The 15851-nt window shown below is 35.6% G+C and overlaps 1 protein-coding gene across 1 annotated transcript in view; it reads right to left on the bottom strand.

Annotated features, from left to right (window-relative positions):
* Nucleotides 1-15851, bottom strand: part of ZBTB41 (zinc finger and BTB domain containing 41) — a 48389-nt gene that overhangs the window by 5028 nt on the left and 27510 nt on the right. Inside the window, exon 10 of the mRNA XM_004438987.3 lies at nt 11998-12086. Within this exon, the coding sequence (XP_004439044.2) occupies nt 11998-12086 (89 nt within the window). The remainder of the gene's footprint in view (nt 1-11997; nt 12087-15851) is intronic.

The following is a 15851-nucleotide window of genomic DNA, read 5'->3' as shown; positions in this document are numbered from 1 at the left end:
TCCCACTATAGCCTCTAAAAAAGTTGTAAAACCCCCAAATTTGATTTCTTCCCACTCAAGAAGGATAAAAACCAAAACAGCAACTCTGATTAACCTGGTTCTTTGGATCAAAATAAGAAGTAGTGACACTTATCTGTAGCCTGAGGTCAAAATAAGCAGAGTTTATCAGGATAGAGAATAAGAAAGCTGGTCCAGTTTTCAATTCTTCCTGAGTCAGGTCCTCACACTGTAATTTTGTTTTTTGTTTTTGTTTTTTTTTGAGGAAGATTAGCCCTGAGTTAACATCCATTGCCAATCCTCCTATTTTTGCTGAGGAAGACTGGCCCTGGGCTAACACCCATGCCCATCTTTCTCTACTTTCTATGGGATGCCACCACAGCATGCCTTGACAAGCGGTGCATTGGTCCGTGCCCGGGATCCGAACCTGCGTACTCCGGGCTGCCAAAGCGGAGCACGTGAACTTAACCACTACGCCACCGAGCCAGCCCCTGTTTTTTGTTTTTTTAATATGAAACATTATAGGTTAGCCAGTGTGGTAGGCAGAATAATGGCTTCCCAAAGATGCACACATTCCAATCCCTGGAAGCTGTGAATATGTTACCTCACATAGCAAAGGGGATGTTGCAGATATGACTAAGGCTAAAGATCTTCAAATGGGAAGATTAACTGGATTATCCAGGTGAGCCCAATCTAATCACATGAGTCTTCAAAAGTGGCAGATAACTGAGGAAGAATGGGTCAGAGAGATGCGCCAAAGAGGAGAACTCAACCCTGAATTGCCAGCGTTGAAAATGGAAGAAGAGGGCCAGGACTCAAGGAATGTGGCAGCCTCTAGAAGCTGGGAAAACAAACAGTAAGAAAACCAGAATCTGGGTCCTGGTCCTACAACTCAAAGAATCAATTCTACCAATAACCCAATTGAGCAGGAAACAGATTCTTCCCCAGAGCCTCCAGAAAGAAATAAAGCCCTACCAACACCTAGGTTTTAGCCTGGTGTCAGACTTCTCACCTACAGAGCTGTAAGATCATCAACTTGTATTGTTTAAGCCACTAAACTTGTGGTAATTTGGTACAGCAGCAATAGAAAACTAATATAGCCAAACACACTAATATTACAATAGACATGAAGGCACATTTTAAAACTAAATGGAAAGATTTCATATTAATTGTTACATGGGTTTGTTGATATCATTATCGTCATCATCTTTCCATTTAAAACATCATCAATTTTCCTAGATAATTAAGAAATAATGACATCTTCAACTTGTAACACTAATATCAAATAATGAATTATTTGTTAAATATTATTGTTTAATTATTATTTTGTGGCCCATTGGAAGTTTCAAATCTCAGTGACAGAAAATTTACACAGACTAGGATGCTGGGTTGCTGGTACTATCAGATTTCTACTTGTTTCTCAATTAATATCGTTACTGATGTCACTAGAGAGGAAGTAACACATGAAGTTATACATTATACAAAGGTTTAACATTCCTGAAAAGAAAGCACTTGCAACTGTGTATAGAACACACTGCATCCAGACATCTGATTTTACCTAGAATACCTGGAATCAGGAATAAAATGAAAAAATCATAAAAGAGTGTTTTGAAAAAAAATTACACATCCAAAATGCAAGAACTATCAAGTTCTCTCTATAATCCCTGGCATCAAAACTTGTCAGGCAAGAAACATTTTATGATTGTTTTTTTGAAAATAAAAATGCTACCACCAGCATTACTAACACCACCAAGAAACATAGAATTTATTTTTAAAGATAAAAGTATTAGTTTTAAGTGTTCTCCTTTGGCACAGTACTAGCCATGATGGTTCTTTGAGCGTTTTTTTTAAAAAGCTTTTATAAATGCAAAGATTGATTTTGAACTTAGAGTCACAGTCAATCAATCAGTTCTAGTATCCAATAAATACCTTTATAAAACTGGAACCCAGTTCGGCATATTTCTTGAAAAAATTTCTATTCTCATTTTAAACAAATGTCATTTTCAGCAGAAAAATCAATTTAGGTTTGTAAAAAGACAAAAATCCCCAAAGAAAATGTTGACATTATTTTATTCATTTAAATTTTAGATTACATATATGTATATATATGCATTACATAGATATTATGTATAATACATGCATGTATATATATACATGTGTATATAACACGCATGTATGTATAACACACATATCTGTATATATAATATTGCAAGTTACATTATATACCACTCTTTTCTCACCTACCTATCTTCTCCTGGGAGGTCTGTGTTACATCAAGACCTAAGATTGTTTTACTTGAGTATTGGGAGGGGAGTAACTTTTTCATAAATGGTATGAGTGATATACTCTGAATTCTTAAAAAACTACAAATATCTTCCAAACTACTGGCAGGGTATAGGATTCTTGATTTTAATCCTTTTTTCAGTGGTCTGTAGATGTGTTCTGTTGCCCTCTAGCTTCCAGGCAATCCAAGGCCTGAGTGAGTATGGCACTGGATGGTGTCATCTGGGTACTGAAGGTCTGAGTCCTACAGGACCAAAGCTGGAAGTCAAAGTAAAGTGTTAAATCCCAAGAGGCAGACAAGAGCCAGGATGAGACACCAAGTAGGGACGATTGAGAGCAGCTTGGGACATCCAGAAGGTTAGAGCAGCTGAGCCTGGAGAAGTCACTTAGGGCTGAGGGCAGTGTCTTGTTATAGGACAGAAATGTCTGGGGATTCAGAATTTTCGAGCCAACGCATGACACCAGACACTCAAGGACTTTACAATCTCACTGTGTTTGTGCCTCATAATGGTAAATTGTGTAGGTTATATTTCACCAATAATGGAATCGCTCAATTCCAAGCCTTCCTATCTGTGACACTGCAACATTTAATAGCTGCTGTATATTTCAACAGCTTTATTTCAGTCACTCTCCCTTCTTCCACCCACATGATTAAGATTGGTTAATGGAGATATTTGTCGGGGCTAATCTTCCTCAAAAAAGAAGAAAAATTATTATGTGAAAAGTGTGACTTGATGACTATCATTTCTGACTTGATAGAGACGTTTATATCATAGTATGCCTCTTGCTGGTGAAGGGGGAAAGATAAAAGATTTAAAAAAATAAAAACAAAAACCCTACTCTCTGGAAGCACGGAAGTACAACCAAGACAGCCAGAACATAAGGGGTAGACATAACCAAGACATAAGGAGCCAAGATTCTGGAGATACAGGAAGGCATGGAGGTGTTTCTCTCCTCAGTGCACTTTCAGATTTAGTGTACGGGGAAAGATAGGCCAAGTGGCAGCCTGAGAACATCTCACTGGAATGGGAAGATAAAAGTAGGAGTTTGCAACTACCAAGGATTTGAGGGGTCATGAGCCTGAAAAGGAAGAAAGAACAGAGAAATGAACCAAAACGCCTATATTTGCCAACTCCTAAGACAAACATTTGCTGAGTGAGATAGCTAGACACCAGGGACTGGGAGACTAAAGAGTTAACAGATTTTTCAGGAATCCCAAGGGTACTGGGGAGACAGAGATTAGAGTTCAAGTCTCACCAAAGTGGAGGGACTCTGGCACAAACACTATACAGTTTTCAGTTGAGACCCCACAAGGATTACGAACTAGGGGAAAAGTAGACTAGAAATAAACCAGAGAAGATCAATGTCATCTCATATTCTATCTGCTTCTGTTAAGAAAATTAAGTCTATCTGAGAACACAACTTCAAGAGCCTCTACAATTTTTCATTCACAAAATCTAAAGTTCACTTCAAAACTACCACACATGTCAAGAAACAGGATTAAATGACCAAATGCCAAGAGAGGAAAAAAAAAAGATAACAGATACACCCAAAGGTAAAGAGATACCACATAAAACTGAGATATTATAATCAATATGATTAATATGTTCAATAAAAAATAGAAAAAGAGAATTTCATCAGAGAATTAGAATCTATGGGAAAAAAGGAAATTCTAGAACAGATAAAATAATTGAATAATTCAGTAGATAGATTTCATAGCAAATTAGACATCACAGAAGAAATGATTAGTACAATGGAAAACAGATCAACAGAAAATATCCAAATGGAAGCAGAGAAATAAGATAGAAAATACAGAAAAGAGCATGAGAAACATATATAAGACACAGTGAAAGGTCTAACATACATGCAATTGGAGTTCGAGAGAGAGAGGAGAGAGTATAGCGCAAAAACAATATTTGAAAAGAAAAAAAAAAGGCTGAGAATCTTCCCAAACAAAAGAAAGACATCAAGTCATAGGTGCAATAAGTTCTACAAACATAACAAAATACAAAAAAGCACATCAAGATACACTATAATAAAACTACTGAAAATCAAAGACAAAAAAATCTTAAAAAGCAGGGGCCGGCCCAGTGGTGTAGCGGTTAAGTTCACGCATTCTGCTTCAGCGGCCCAGGGTTCGCAGGCCCGGATCCTGGGCGCGGACCAATGCACTGCTCATCAAGCCATGCTGTGGCAGTGTCCCATATACAAAACAGAGGAAGACTGGCACAGATGTTAGCTCAGGGACAATCTTCTTCAAGCAAAAAGAGGAAGATTGGCAGTGGATGTTAGCTCAGAGCCAATCTTCCTCACCAGAAGAAAAAACAATCTTAAAAAGCAGCCAATTAAAAAGAGACACTGCCTTTAAATGACCAACAATAAGACTGATGGTATATTTTTCAACAAAAACAAACGAAGCTCAAAGAGGAACAAATGACATAATTAAATGTTGAAAGAAAAATAACTGCCAACGTAAATTAAAACATTTTCAGACAAATCAAAATCTAAGAGAATTTGGTGCCAGCATATATGCACCAAAAGGGAGTTCTTCATGCAGAAGAAAAATGATTCCAGGTGGAAGAATGGTAATACAGGAGGGAGCGAACAGTAAAGAGTAAATATATGGTTAAAAATAAATAATATTGGTTATTTAAAACAATAACAAAAATATTGTCTTATGTGGTATAAAGTATTAAAATACATACAATGCATAAAAGGTGAGAGAGAGAGGGTGCTGTAAGGTCTCTGCATTGTCTAGAAAGTGATGAAGAACTAAATGAAGAAAGACTAATAATTTAAGAATATACATTGTGATCGTCAGAGGGACTACTAAAAGAATAATGAAAGAACATAAGATTAACGAGAGAAGTGAGGAAAAATGGGTAATAAAAATACTTCATGGTTATAAGGAAGTGAAGATAAGAGAAAAAAGAATCAAGGAACAGATAGGATGATAGCATGATGATAGATTTAACCCCAAATATATGAGAAATCACGTGACACTTAAATGAACTAAACACTCCAATTAAAAGAGATTATTACAATAGATAAAACAATACTCCAAAGTCACACATCTTAAATATAGGTCCACAGAAGGACTGAAAGTAAAAAGATAGAAAAAAATAGAACCATACAAACATTATCCAAAAGAAAGCTGGTACATCTTTATCCTAGTATAAAGAGAGATATTTTGTAATGATAATAAGGAACATTTAACAGAAAGATATAATAACCTGTACACATCTAATAACACAGCCTCAAAACACATAAAGCAAAAATTTAAAGAACTCAAAAGAAAAAACAGAAAATTTACACTCAACAGTTAGGTTAAAGATTTTAACATAGCTCTCTCAATAACTTATAGAATAAGTAGACAAAAAAATATCAATAAGAACGTAGAATATCTGAACAATAAAATACGTTCTCTGATAAAAGTGGAATTAAGCTAGACATTAGCCACATAAAAATACTTAGAAAATCCCCAAATATTTAGGAATTGGACAATACAGTTCCAACTAAACCATGAATGAGAGAATAAATCAGAATAAACATTAGAAAATATTTTTAACTGAATTTTAATGAAGACACGAAATATAAAACAAAGCATGGACTATAACTAAAGCAGTGTTTAGAGGGCAATTTAGAGCTTTAAAATACACACAATAAAAAATAGGAAATGCTTAAATTTAAGAAGTTAGGCATCCATATAAAGAAACTAGGGAAAGAAAGAAATTAAACCTAAATAAAACAGAAGGAATAGGAAAGATAAAAGCAGAAAAGAAATATAAAACAAATATAAAATAGAGAAAAATCAATAAAATCTAGAACTTCTCTGAAAATATTAATAAAATCAATAAATTCTCAGCAAGAAAAGACAAATTATCAATAATAGGAATGAAAAAAGTTATCACTAAAGATTCTATGGTCATTAAAAATATAAATAATAAAATATCCTGAATTCTGCCAATAGATTTGATATTTCAGATTAAATAGCATTCCTTAAAAATCAAAAAAGATATTGAAAATCTGACAGCTCTGTAACTGTTAAAGAATCTTTAATTGAAACCATTCTCCACAGAAAACAAGTTCAGAGGGATTTATCAGTGAATACTTCCAAATATTAACGAGGAAGTAATGCCAATTTTACATAAACTCCTCTAGTTAATTGAAAAAGACGCATTATTTCTTCCCAAATTATTTTTTGAGGCCAGCATAGTCATACTAACAAAACCTGTCAGGGACATTACAAGGAAAAAAAATAGGAAATATGCCTCATGAATACAGACCAAAAAAACAAAAAGTTCAACTATACAGGAACAGGATAATACATCATGACCAACCCATGTTTATTTCAGGAATGCTAGTTTTGTTTAATATTCAAAACTCAATCAATGTAGTTTACCACATTAATAAAAGAAAAATATATGATCACTTCAATAAATTCTAAAAAAAACTGATAAAATTCAACACCTATTCATGACAAACACTCTAAATAAACTAGGAAAAGGTGCTGGTCCAACGGCCTAGTGGTTAAGTTTGGTGCGCTCCACTTGAGCAGCCAGGGTTCGGTTCCAAGACGTGGACCTATACCACTCATCAGTGGCCATGCTGTGGCGGCGACCCACATACAAAACAGAGGAAGACTGGCAATAAATCTTACATCAGGGTGAATCTTTCTCAGCAAAAAAAAAAAAAAAACTAGGAATAGAAGGTAATTTCTTTATCTGATAAATAGTATCTACAAAAAAAAAATCTACAGGAAACATCATACTTAATTGTGGAATATTGAAAGCTTTTCCCCTGGAGATGGGGAATAAGACAAGGATGTCCACTATCAATATTCCTATTTCTACCCTACTGGTGATGTCAACCAAAGCAATAAGGTCCAAAAAACCCAAAACAAAACAAAGAGAGAATTACAAGGATTTAAAAAGAGAGAAATAAAATGGTCATTATTCACAGATGGCTGGTTTATACGCTTAGAAAATCCAAAAATAGCTAGAGACAAACTATAAAAATTAATAAGAGAACTTAGCAAAGTCACTGGATAAAAAGTCAACAGACAAACTCAATTGCATTTCTATGTATCAAAAAAAATTAAAAAATACAGTTTACAATTTTGTACAAAAACTCAATATCTAGACAGAAATCTAATGAAAGATATGCAAGATATCTGCACTAAAATCTCAAAACATCTTTGGGAAAAATTTAAAAAGACTTAAATTAATGGAGGGATAATGTTCATGGATTAGATAATTCAATACTGTAAAGATAATCAGTTAAGAAAAAACTGACTATAGATTCAATGACCTTCTAATAAAATTCCCAGCAGGTATTTGTGTTTAGAAACTAATAAGCTATTTCTAAATTTATATAATGACATAAAGGAAGAGGAACAATAAAGACACCAAAAAAGAACAAAGTTGGAGGACATATACTACCAGATATCAAAAGCCACAGTAATTTAAATGGTCTAGAAATGGTGCAAGTATATACGAATAGTCCCACGGAACAGAACCGAGTTCAGAAACAAACCACACATACACGAACACTTAATTTAAAAGAAATATGCCAATGCAATGTTGTGAGGAAAGGATGGTTTTCCCAAAATACAGTACTAGACTACTAGATAACCATATGTTAAAAAAAATAAAGAAATTTGACCTTTATCCAATAATAAAGACAAAAATAACTTAGAGAAACTTCATAGATCTAAATATGAAAGCTAAAGTAAATCTTATACAAGGTAACAGAAAAAAATATTAATGATGTTGAGATAGGCAAAAGTTTCCTAAAAGAAGATACAATAAATGGGCCCGCCCGGTGGCTTAGCGGTTAAGTGCTGGCACTCTGCTACTGGCGGCCCGGGTTCGGATCCCGGGCGCGCACCGACACACTGCTTCTCCGGCCATGCTGAGGCCGTGTCCCACGTACAGCAACTAGAAGGATGTGCAACTATGACATACAACTATCTACTGGGGCTTTGGGGGGAAAAAAAAAAAAAAAGAAGATACAATAAGAACCTAACTGGAAAGAAAAAAACTGATACATGACCTCTGTAAAATTCAGAACCTTCCGTCATTGAAACATACCATTAATAAAGTGAAGAGATAAGCTACAGAGTAGAAGATATCTGCAATTTAAATACCCAAAGATGGACTCATATCCAGAATATAAAAGAACTCCTATAAATCAATTAGAAAAAGACAGACGAGGGCCGGCCCCGTGGCTTAGTGGTTAAGTGAGCGCGCTCCACTGCTGGCGACCCGGGTTCGGATCCCGGGCTCGCACCGACGCGCTGCTTCTCTGGCCATGCTGAGGCCGCGTCCCACATACAGCAACAAGAAGGATGTGCAGCTATGACACACAACTATCTACTGGGGCTTTGGGGGGAAAAATAAATAAATAAAATCTTTAAAAAAAAAAAAAAAAAAGAAAAAGACAGACGATGCAAATTAAGAAAATCAGCAGAAGAATTAATCAGGTGTTCCATAAAAGTGGATACCTAAACGACCGATAAGCATATGGAAAGGTGCTCAATATTACTCATCTCAGAGGTGCAAATTAAAGCCACTGTGCAATAGTGCTACATATCCATCAGAATGACTTAAAAAAAAAAAAAAAAGACAACATCAAGTGTTGGTGAAAATGTGGAGCAACTGGAATTCTCATAGACCATACACTACCAGTAGGAGTGTAAATTGGCACAATTACCTTCGAAAACTATTTAATAGTGTCTACTAAAGTAGAACATATGCATATCCTACGAGTCAGCAATCCCACGGGCAGGAATATACACAAGAGAAATGAATGTATATATGTAGGAAAAGTCATGGACAAGAAGGTTCAGAGCAGCTTTATTCATAATAGACCCAAGTAAATACAAACCAAGTGTCCATCAAAGAACAATGGATAAATAAAATGTGATATACTCATATGAAAATGAAAAGAAACAAACTACTTCCATGGATGAATCTCATAGACATGATATCGAGGGAAAGAAACCAGACAAAAATGAGTACACATTGTATGATTCCATTTATATGAAGTTTAAACAGGCAAAACTAATTATTGGTGATATAAGTCAAAATAATGATCACTTTGCAAGGAGGTTACTGACTGGGAGGGGCCAGGAGAATGCTTCCTATATCCTGATCTGAGTGGTGGTTACACGATGTATTCATTTATAAAAATTCACTGAGCTGTTCATTAAGATTTGTGCACCTTATGGGTTATACTTCAATAAAAACAGCTTAAAAAATTCTGCCAACTCTAAAATCAAGCCCCAAATTTGCTATCAGCTTTATGCCCATTTTAACTGAATGTATTATGTTTCAACAAGACTCTTGCTGAAGAACAGATGTAATCACTATCTGAGGATTACACAAGCAAAACACATAATGGATGAGAATAAGCCATTTGTGGAAGAAAATCATATATCCATTTTCCAACTAATTTCTCTAATTGTGTGGTTTGAAAATATCAAAGAGATTAGAGGGCAGTCATGGGAAAATATGATAAATTCATTCATTCAGTAAATATTTATTAAGCACCTCTTATTTGCAAGTCCTGGGCTAGACACTGATCATATCTATTCATTTGAAGCAATTAAGTGTTATTGACCTGGCCAAAACTGAAACCAATCCATTATCTGTTACCTCATCTAGAGAAAGAATATATTAATAGAAGAGAAAAGGTCTGCATGGAGTCTAGTTAAGGGGATTCCAAAAACACAGGAATCTACCAGTTCAGATAGGGCACTAAGCGTATCCTGACTAGAGAAAAAGAATCCGGGGAACAAAATTATTCTGGTCACCAGAAAGGTGCACTGTTACAAGGGTAAAGTTGGCTCAGTATCTTTCACCATGTTTTCATTATACTATTCCATAAAATCACTACCTAATTTCACTCTATAACAACATTTAGCAATTCTCCTTCTGATTAATAAATTTAGCAACTCTGCTTCCTTGATAAGAGAAAAAGGATACTTTGGCCAGTACATGTTAATACCTCATTCTCTAGAAGGTGAAATAATAAGTTGACATTCTGGTGAATCTATTTCCAGTCGTTATTATGAAGAACTCCTCAGAATACTTACAACTCTGAGTGCACAGATATAAAATTGAGTTTCTGCACCTATAAATCTCAGGAATGGACTTGGGAATGTGGTGACCACCTTGGACTTGGAACAGACATTCTGTGAAATCCCGTCTGAGTAGCCTGCTGATGGTTTTAGATCAGGAGCTGGCAAACTATAGCCCAAAAGCCACTGACAGCCTCTTGCCTGTTATTGTAAATCAAGCTTTATTGGAATGCACCACATTCATTTGTTTACACACTGTCTATGGCTGTTTTCATGCTACAATAGTAGAGCTGAGTGGTTGTGATAGAGACTGTCTGGCCCACAAAGCCTTAAATATTTACTATCTAGTCCTTTACAAAAAAAGTTTGCTGACCCCTGCTTTAGATGATTTCTCCCTCTCACTTCACAACCGCAATAATCTTTGTCTCATTCTATAATAGAGCTCATTTCCTCAATTTTCAATGGGCAGAGAGACTTGTCTCTGATTCCAATTAACTGAGGTATCCAGAGATGAAAATTCCACAGTCATTGGTCATCAACTACTTACTATAAATCAGTTTTCAAAAACCTTGATGCAATTACAAAGCCAGCCTTTATTAAGTTTCTCCTTTAGAATAATTCCTGCAGTTTTACAATTCTTAAATCCTCAATGGTCTCGAATTAACTTTCTGTAAGTTCACCATCTCTTTCAAGTCATGAGTTTATTAGGCTTATCACTTATAACTAATGTGGAAGATAGCATTAATATAGTTTCCTCATTTGACACTCATATTTATGTACCCTCGAATTCTGACTTTTTCATTCGTAGGGAGGTCTAATTTTGTTTTTAATAGAAGCACTGTATCAGTAATAAATTCTTTACTGCAATTTTTTGCTACTGAAATTGCCCAAATCCAGGTATTTCCCATTCTCATATTCATGAAATCAATTATTTTCCTCTTCCAGAACAACAGCCTGTCAAAATCAAAACTAAAAATAAAACAAAGCAGCCATAAATGGGTTTCATTCTTAAAAAGAAAGCTTTAAAAATTGTTAATTAATATGGGAAGTCAAATAAGGACCATGACAACATATAGCAAAGACTCCAACATAGTCTATATTTCAAAATACGGTAGTATTGCCAAAAGGAAAAAAGAAAGATTTATAAAATGACTACTTCTGGAAAGCTGCTGAAGCAAATTATTCTACCATAACTACCTATAAATCACAACTGACTATGTTTAAAGGAAAACTATACAATGGTAACTTGGTGACCAAGACAAGGGTCATGTTTGAGGTCATATTTGAATTACTCTGTCAAAAGAGAAGAAGAAACTCTTCAGAGAGTTATATAGATATAGAAGAACCATAAACAACCAGAAACGGGAAAAATGAGAGCTAAGAGTTGAGTAAATTCCCTATGGAAAAAATTTTCCCCCAATTCTACAAAATGATATTCAAAAGTACTGAAGCTTATATAATAGAGAATAGAAGACCAGAATATTGCTCATTCACGACATCAATTTTCACATAATGAGTAAAAATCTTAACAGGGAAAAAACAAAACAATTTAACCAAGAACAAAAAGTTTAAATGGCCATATTTTACTCCTGAATAATTACACAAATATATATAACCTATTCATTAAGTTTTACCTGAATGTGTCCGAAAATGCATTTCCAGACTTGATTTGCCTTTAAAAATTTTCTTACAAACATCACATTGATGAAAAGTTGCTTTATATCTAAGAAAATAAAAAGATTTAAGTTTTTCAATATAATTTTAACAAATAAGATAAGGAAAATAAGTTATAACTTCATTTACAACTTTATATATAATTCTCATATTAAAGCATAGAACACTGAAGGAACAAGGAAATACTTTAAGTATCAACCTTACCTCTAGATCCTCCTCCTCCAGTTATAGTCAACAAACAAATCTATACAAAGAGGTCCTTAGATTTTCAACTTTAAACTACTTTTAAGCTTTAAATAAATCATTGAACTTTACCATCATTATAATTTGCTATTAAAAAACACCAAAGGGGGCCAGCCCCGTGGCTTAGCGGTTAAGTGCGTGCGCTCCGCTACTGGTGGCCTGGGTTCGGATTCTGGGCACGCACTGACGCACTGCTTCTCCGGCCATGCTGAGGCTGTGTCCCACATACAGCAACTAGAAGGATGTGCAACTATGACATACAACTATCTACCGGGGCTTTGGGGAAAAAAAAGGAGGAGGATTGGCAATAGATGTTAGCTCAGAGCCGGTCTTCTTCAGCAAAAAGAGGAGGATTAGCATGGATGTTAGCTCAGGGCTGATCTTCCTCACGAAAAAAAAAAAAAACACCAAAGGGAAAATTATAGGGACAGAAAAAAATCAATGATAGGCTCAAGGGGGAAAAAAAGGGTTACGACAAAGAAGCGTGGTGGAAATTTGGGGAGTGATAGAACTATTCCATATCTTGACTGTTGTAATGATTATGTAAATGGCTGCATGCATTTGTCAAAATGTAGAACTGTACACTAAAGAGTGAATTTCTCTGTATGTAAATTACACCTTAATTAAATTGAAAAAAAAATAGATCTGAGGCTGAATGAAAAGATGCTGCAGCAATCTCAAAATGTGCATCCATCCAAAGGGTGACACTGCTGTCCTTGGTTCACTTTATAACAAATAAATATTACAAACTGGTACTTAAAATAAACTTTACACCTAAGTAAAACAGAATGAGATACCAGTCCTTCATTTTTATTACAGATTAATAGACATAAAAAGCTATAAATTATTCAAAAGTTAACTTGTAAGCAGCAAAGTGTAGTGTCTAAGAGTACGTGTTTGTGAGTTTAGTGATCCTAAACTCAAAATTTAATTGTGAGGATTAAGATACTTGTAAAACGATTAGCATTTACGTGGTAGTTCTTAGGAAAGCCATATCATCTCACCTTGAAAGCAATTTATGTCTAATGAGTACATGGCAAAATAATTAAACCAAACACAGGCTACTATAATGTTCTATAAGACAGTTTGCTCTTAACATATCTACTGAGTTTTACTGGAATGTTGGCATGTTGTTACCAATATCAAATAGCAATAGTACGCCTAAGGTTTCAAATGCCATTCACACCTGTCAATTCATCCAACTCAACACTTACAAAATAGCTGCAAAGACACCATGCAAGGCCCTGTCTTCTAGGAACTTACTTCTACATGTTGAAACAGACATTTAAAAAGATAATTTGGATTTAAGGAATTGGGAGTGACATTGATAAACTTAGCAAAACACTCATAACCAGGAAGCTTGGTTTGTCTTATTCCATTCAAATCCATGGTAAATATAGAGATACAAATAGCGTCACCATAGGCCCACAGAGAAAGAAAGAGTGGTACTCAACTGGGGCAATTTTGCCCCTCATAGGACGTTTGGCAATGCCTTAAGACATTTTTGGTTTTCACAGCTGGGGGTAGGTAAGTGCTACTGCCATCTAGTGGGTAGAGGCCAGGGATGCTGATAAACATCCTACAGAGCACAGGACAGCCCCCCACAACAATCATCCAGCCCAAAATGTCAGTAGTGCTGTGGCTAAGAAATCTTGGTCTATACTATGGACAGAGTGATGTTTTGAACACAGATATCTCAAAACACTTTGACTGTTTCACAGTGGACGTAGGATAAAGATAAAATTTACAAGGACCTGCATGGTACACACCATTCTCACATGGATGCTAAAGAGTATAGATTTTCAGGGCAGGAGTGATAAACAGTTCCAAATGAAGCCGAGATGCCCAGTATGAAAAGGACTTAAAAATATCTATTGGATTTGGCAATAAGGAACTCATACTGATAGCAATTTGAGAGGTACAGTACGGTCAGAGGTCATAGTGCAACAGCTTGCAATAGTGAATGGAAAGTGAAGAAGTGGATACTGAAGTGGAGTCACCATTTTACAAAGTTTAGAAGGAAGAAGAAACATTAGAACACACTTGGCGGAAGGAGGGGTGCTAATGCTCATCACGCTGCACATTCGCTCCCTGGATCATCTGCTTCTACATCCTCACATAGGGATCTGTGTCCACAGCCCTGACTTCACTCCTGGGATTTAGACTACTGTCTACCCATCCAATTTTGTTTCAGGTTGTACTGAGCAACTCCAAGTCAACACACACCGAACAATTCATTATCTCCCACTATGAACTCAGACCATCTTCTACAGTCTCTATCTCAGTGGCTGCTATCAACCACCCGCTTGAAAACAGGAATTCCTTGAAAACAGGAATCATCCATGACTGCTCCCATTCCCTCAATAAAGGCCTAAATAGTTTTCAAATAAGTATCCTCTGCTGTTCATTACTAACACTACTCCCGAGTTTAGGCCCTCACCAGTTTTTTCCTAGGTTATAACAGCCTTCTAACTGGTTGATTTACTTGCCTCCAGATTTATCCACCACAAATCCAGCCTCCATACATCAATAAGAGTGATCTACCTAAAATAAAAATCCAACAGTTACCCCTTCTTGTTCAAAATCTTCAATGGCTTTTTATCACATAGTATTAAGTACTAGTTCCATAAAATGATACATAAGGCTCCATATTCTAGATCCAACATTAGCCAGCCCTTGTAGAAAGTGGAGCCTATGGGTTCTGGTTCTATAATTATCTAGGCCAGCAGATAGGTCCACAGGCCCTTGTGGGGGGAAGGGGATCCCAAAACTCTTTCATAGAGTCTACAGGATCAAAATTATTTTCAAAAGTAACACTATAATATTATTTGCCTTTCTCACTATGTTAACATTTATACTAACGACAGAACAGTGGGTAAAATGCTGGTACTTCAGCTCTAAACAAGGTAGTGGTACCAAAATGTACTAATGGTCCTTGTATTCTTCACCACCATGCACTCACAGAAAGAAAAAAAATGTGATGAAGCAGTAAGGTTACCAATTTTATTAAATTTCAACCTTTCAGATGGTGGACTTTTTAATATTCTCTGTGATGAATTGGGAAGCACACACAAAGCACTTCCACTGTATACCAAAGTGCAATGGTCGTCTCAAAGAAAAGCACCTGGAAGACAGCTGTGAGCTGAAGTTGCCACCTTCCTCATGGAATGCCATTTTACTTGGCAGAACGAAAGACGAACTATAGTTACAGACTTGGGTATTTGGCAGACATTTTCTTGAAATTTAAATGAAGTAAGCCTGTCACTTCAAGGCAAAAAATTGACAATATTTGTTATCAATGATAAAATTTGAGCTTTCAAACTAATATAAGAATTTTGGAAACCTTGCATCTACCCCTGTGATCTTGACAGCTTCCCAATACTCCTTTCTGAGAGATTGGAGGCATTATTAACAAACGTTGTCCACTAAACAACTAAACTTGTTTAGTTGTGGAGTAGTAGCAAAGCATAATATCCACATCTATCTAGGAAGGCTATCATAATTCTCCTCCTTTTACCAACTACATATCTGAGTGAGGCCAGATTCTCTTCACTTACTTGAAACAAAATAA

This window comes from Ceratotherium simum, chromosome 36, assembly GCF_057802395.1.
Source record: "Ceratotherium simum simum isolate JZ-2026a chromosome 36, ASM5780239v1, whole genome shotgun sequence".
NCBI classification, from domain to species: domain Eukaryota; kingdom Metazoa; phylum Chordata; class Mammalia; order Perissodactyla; family Rhinocerotidae; genus Ceratotherium; species Ceratotherium simum.
Note: the sequence above shows the minus strand (reverse complement) of the source record. Positions and strands in the feature narration are given on the sequence as shown.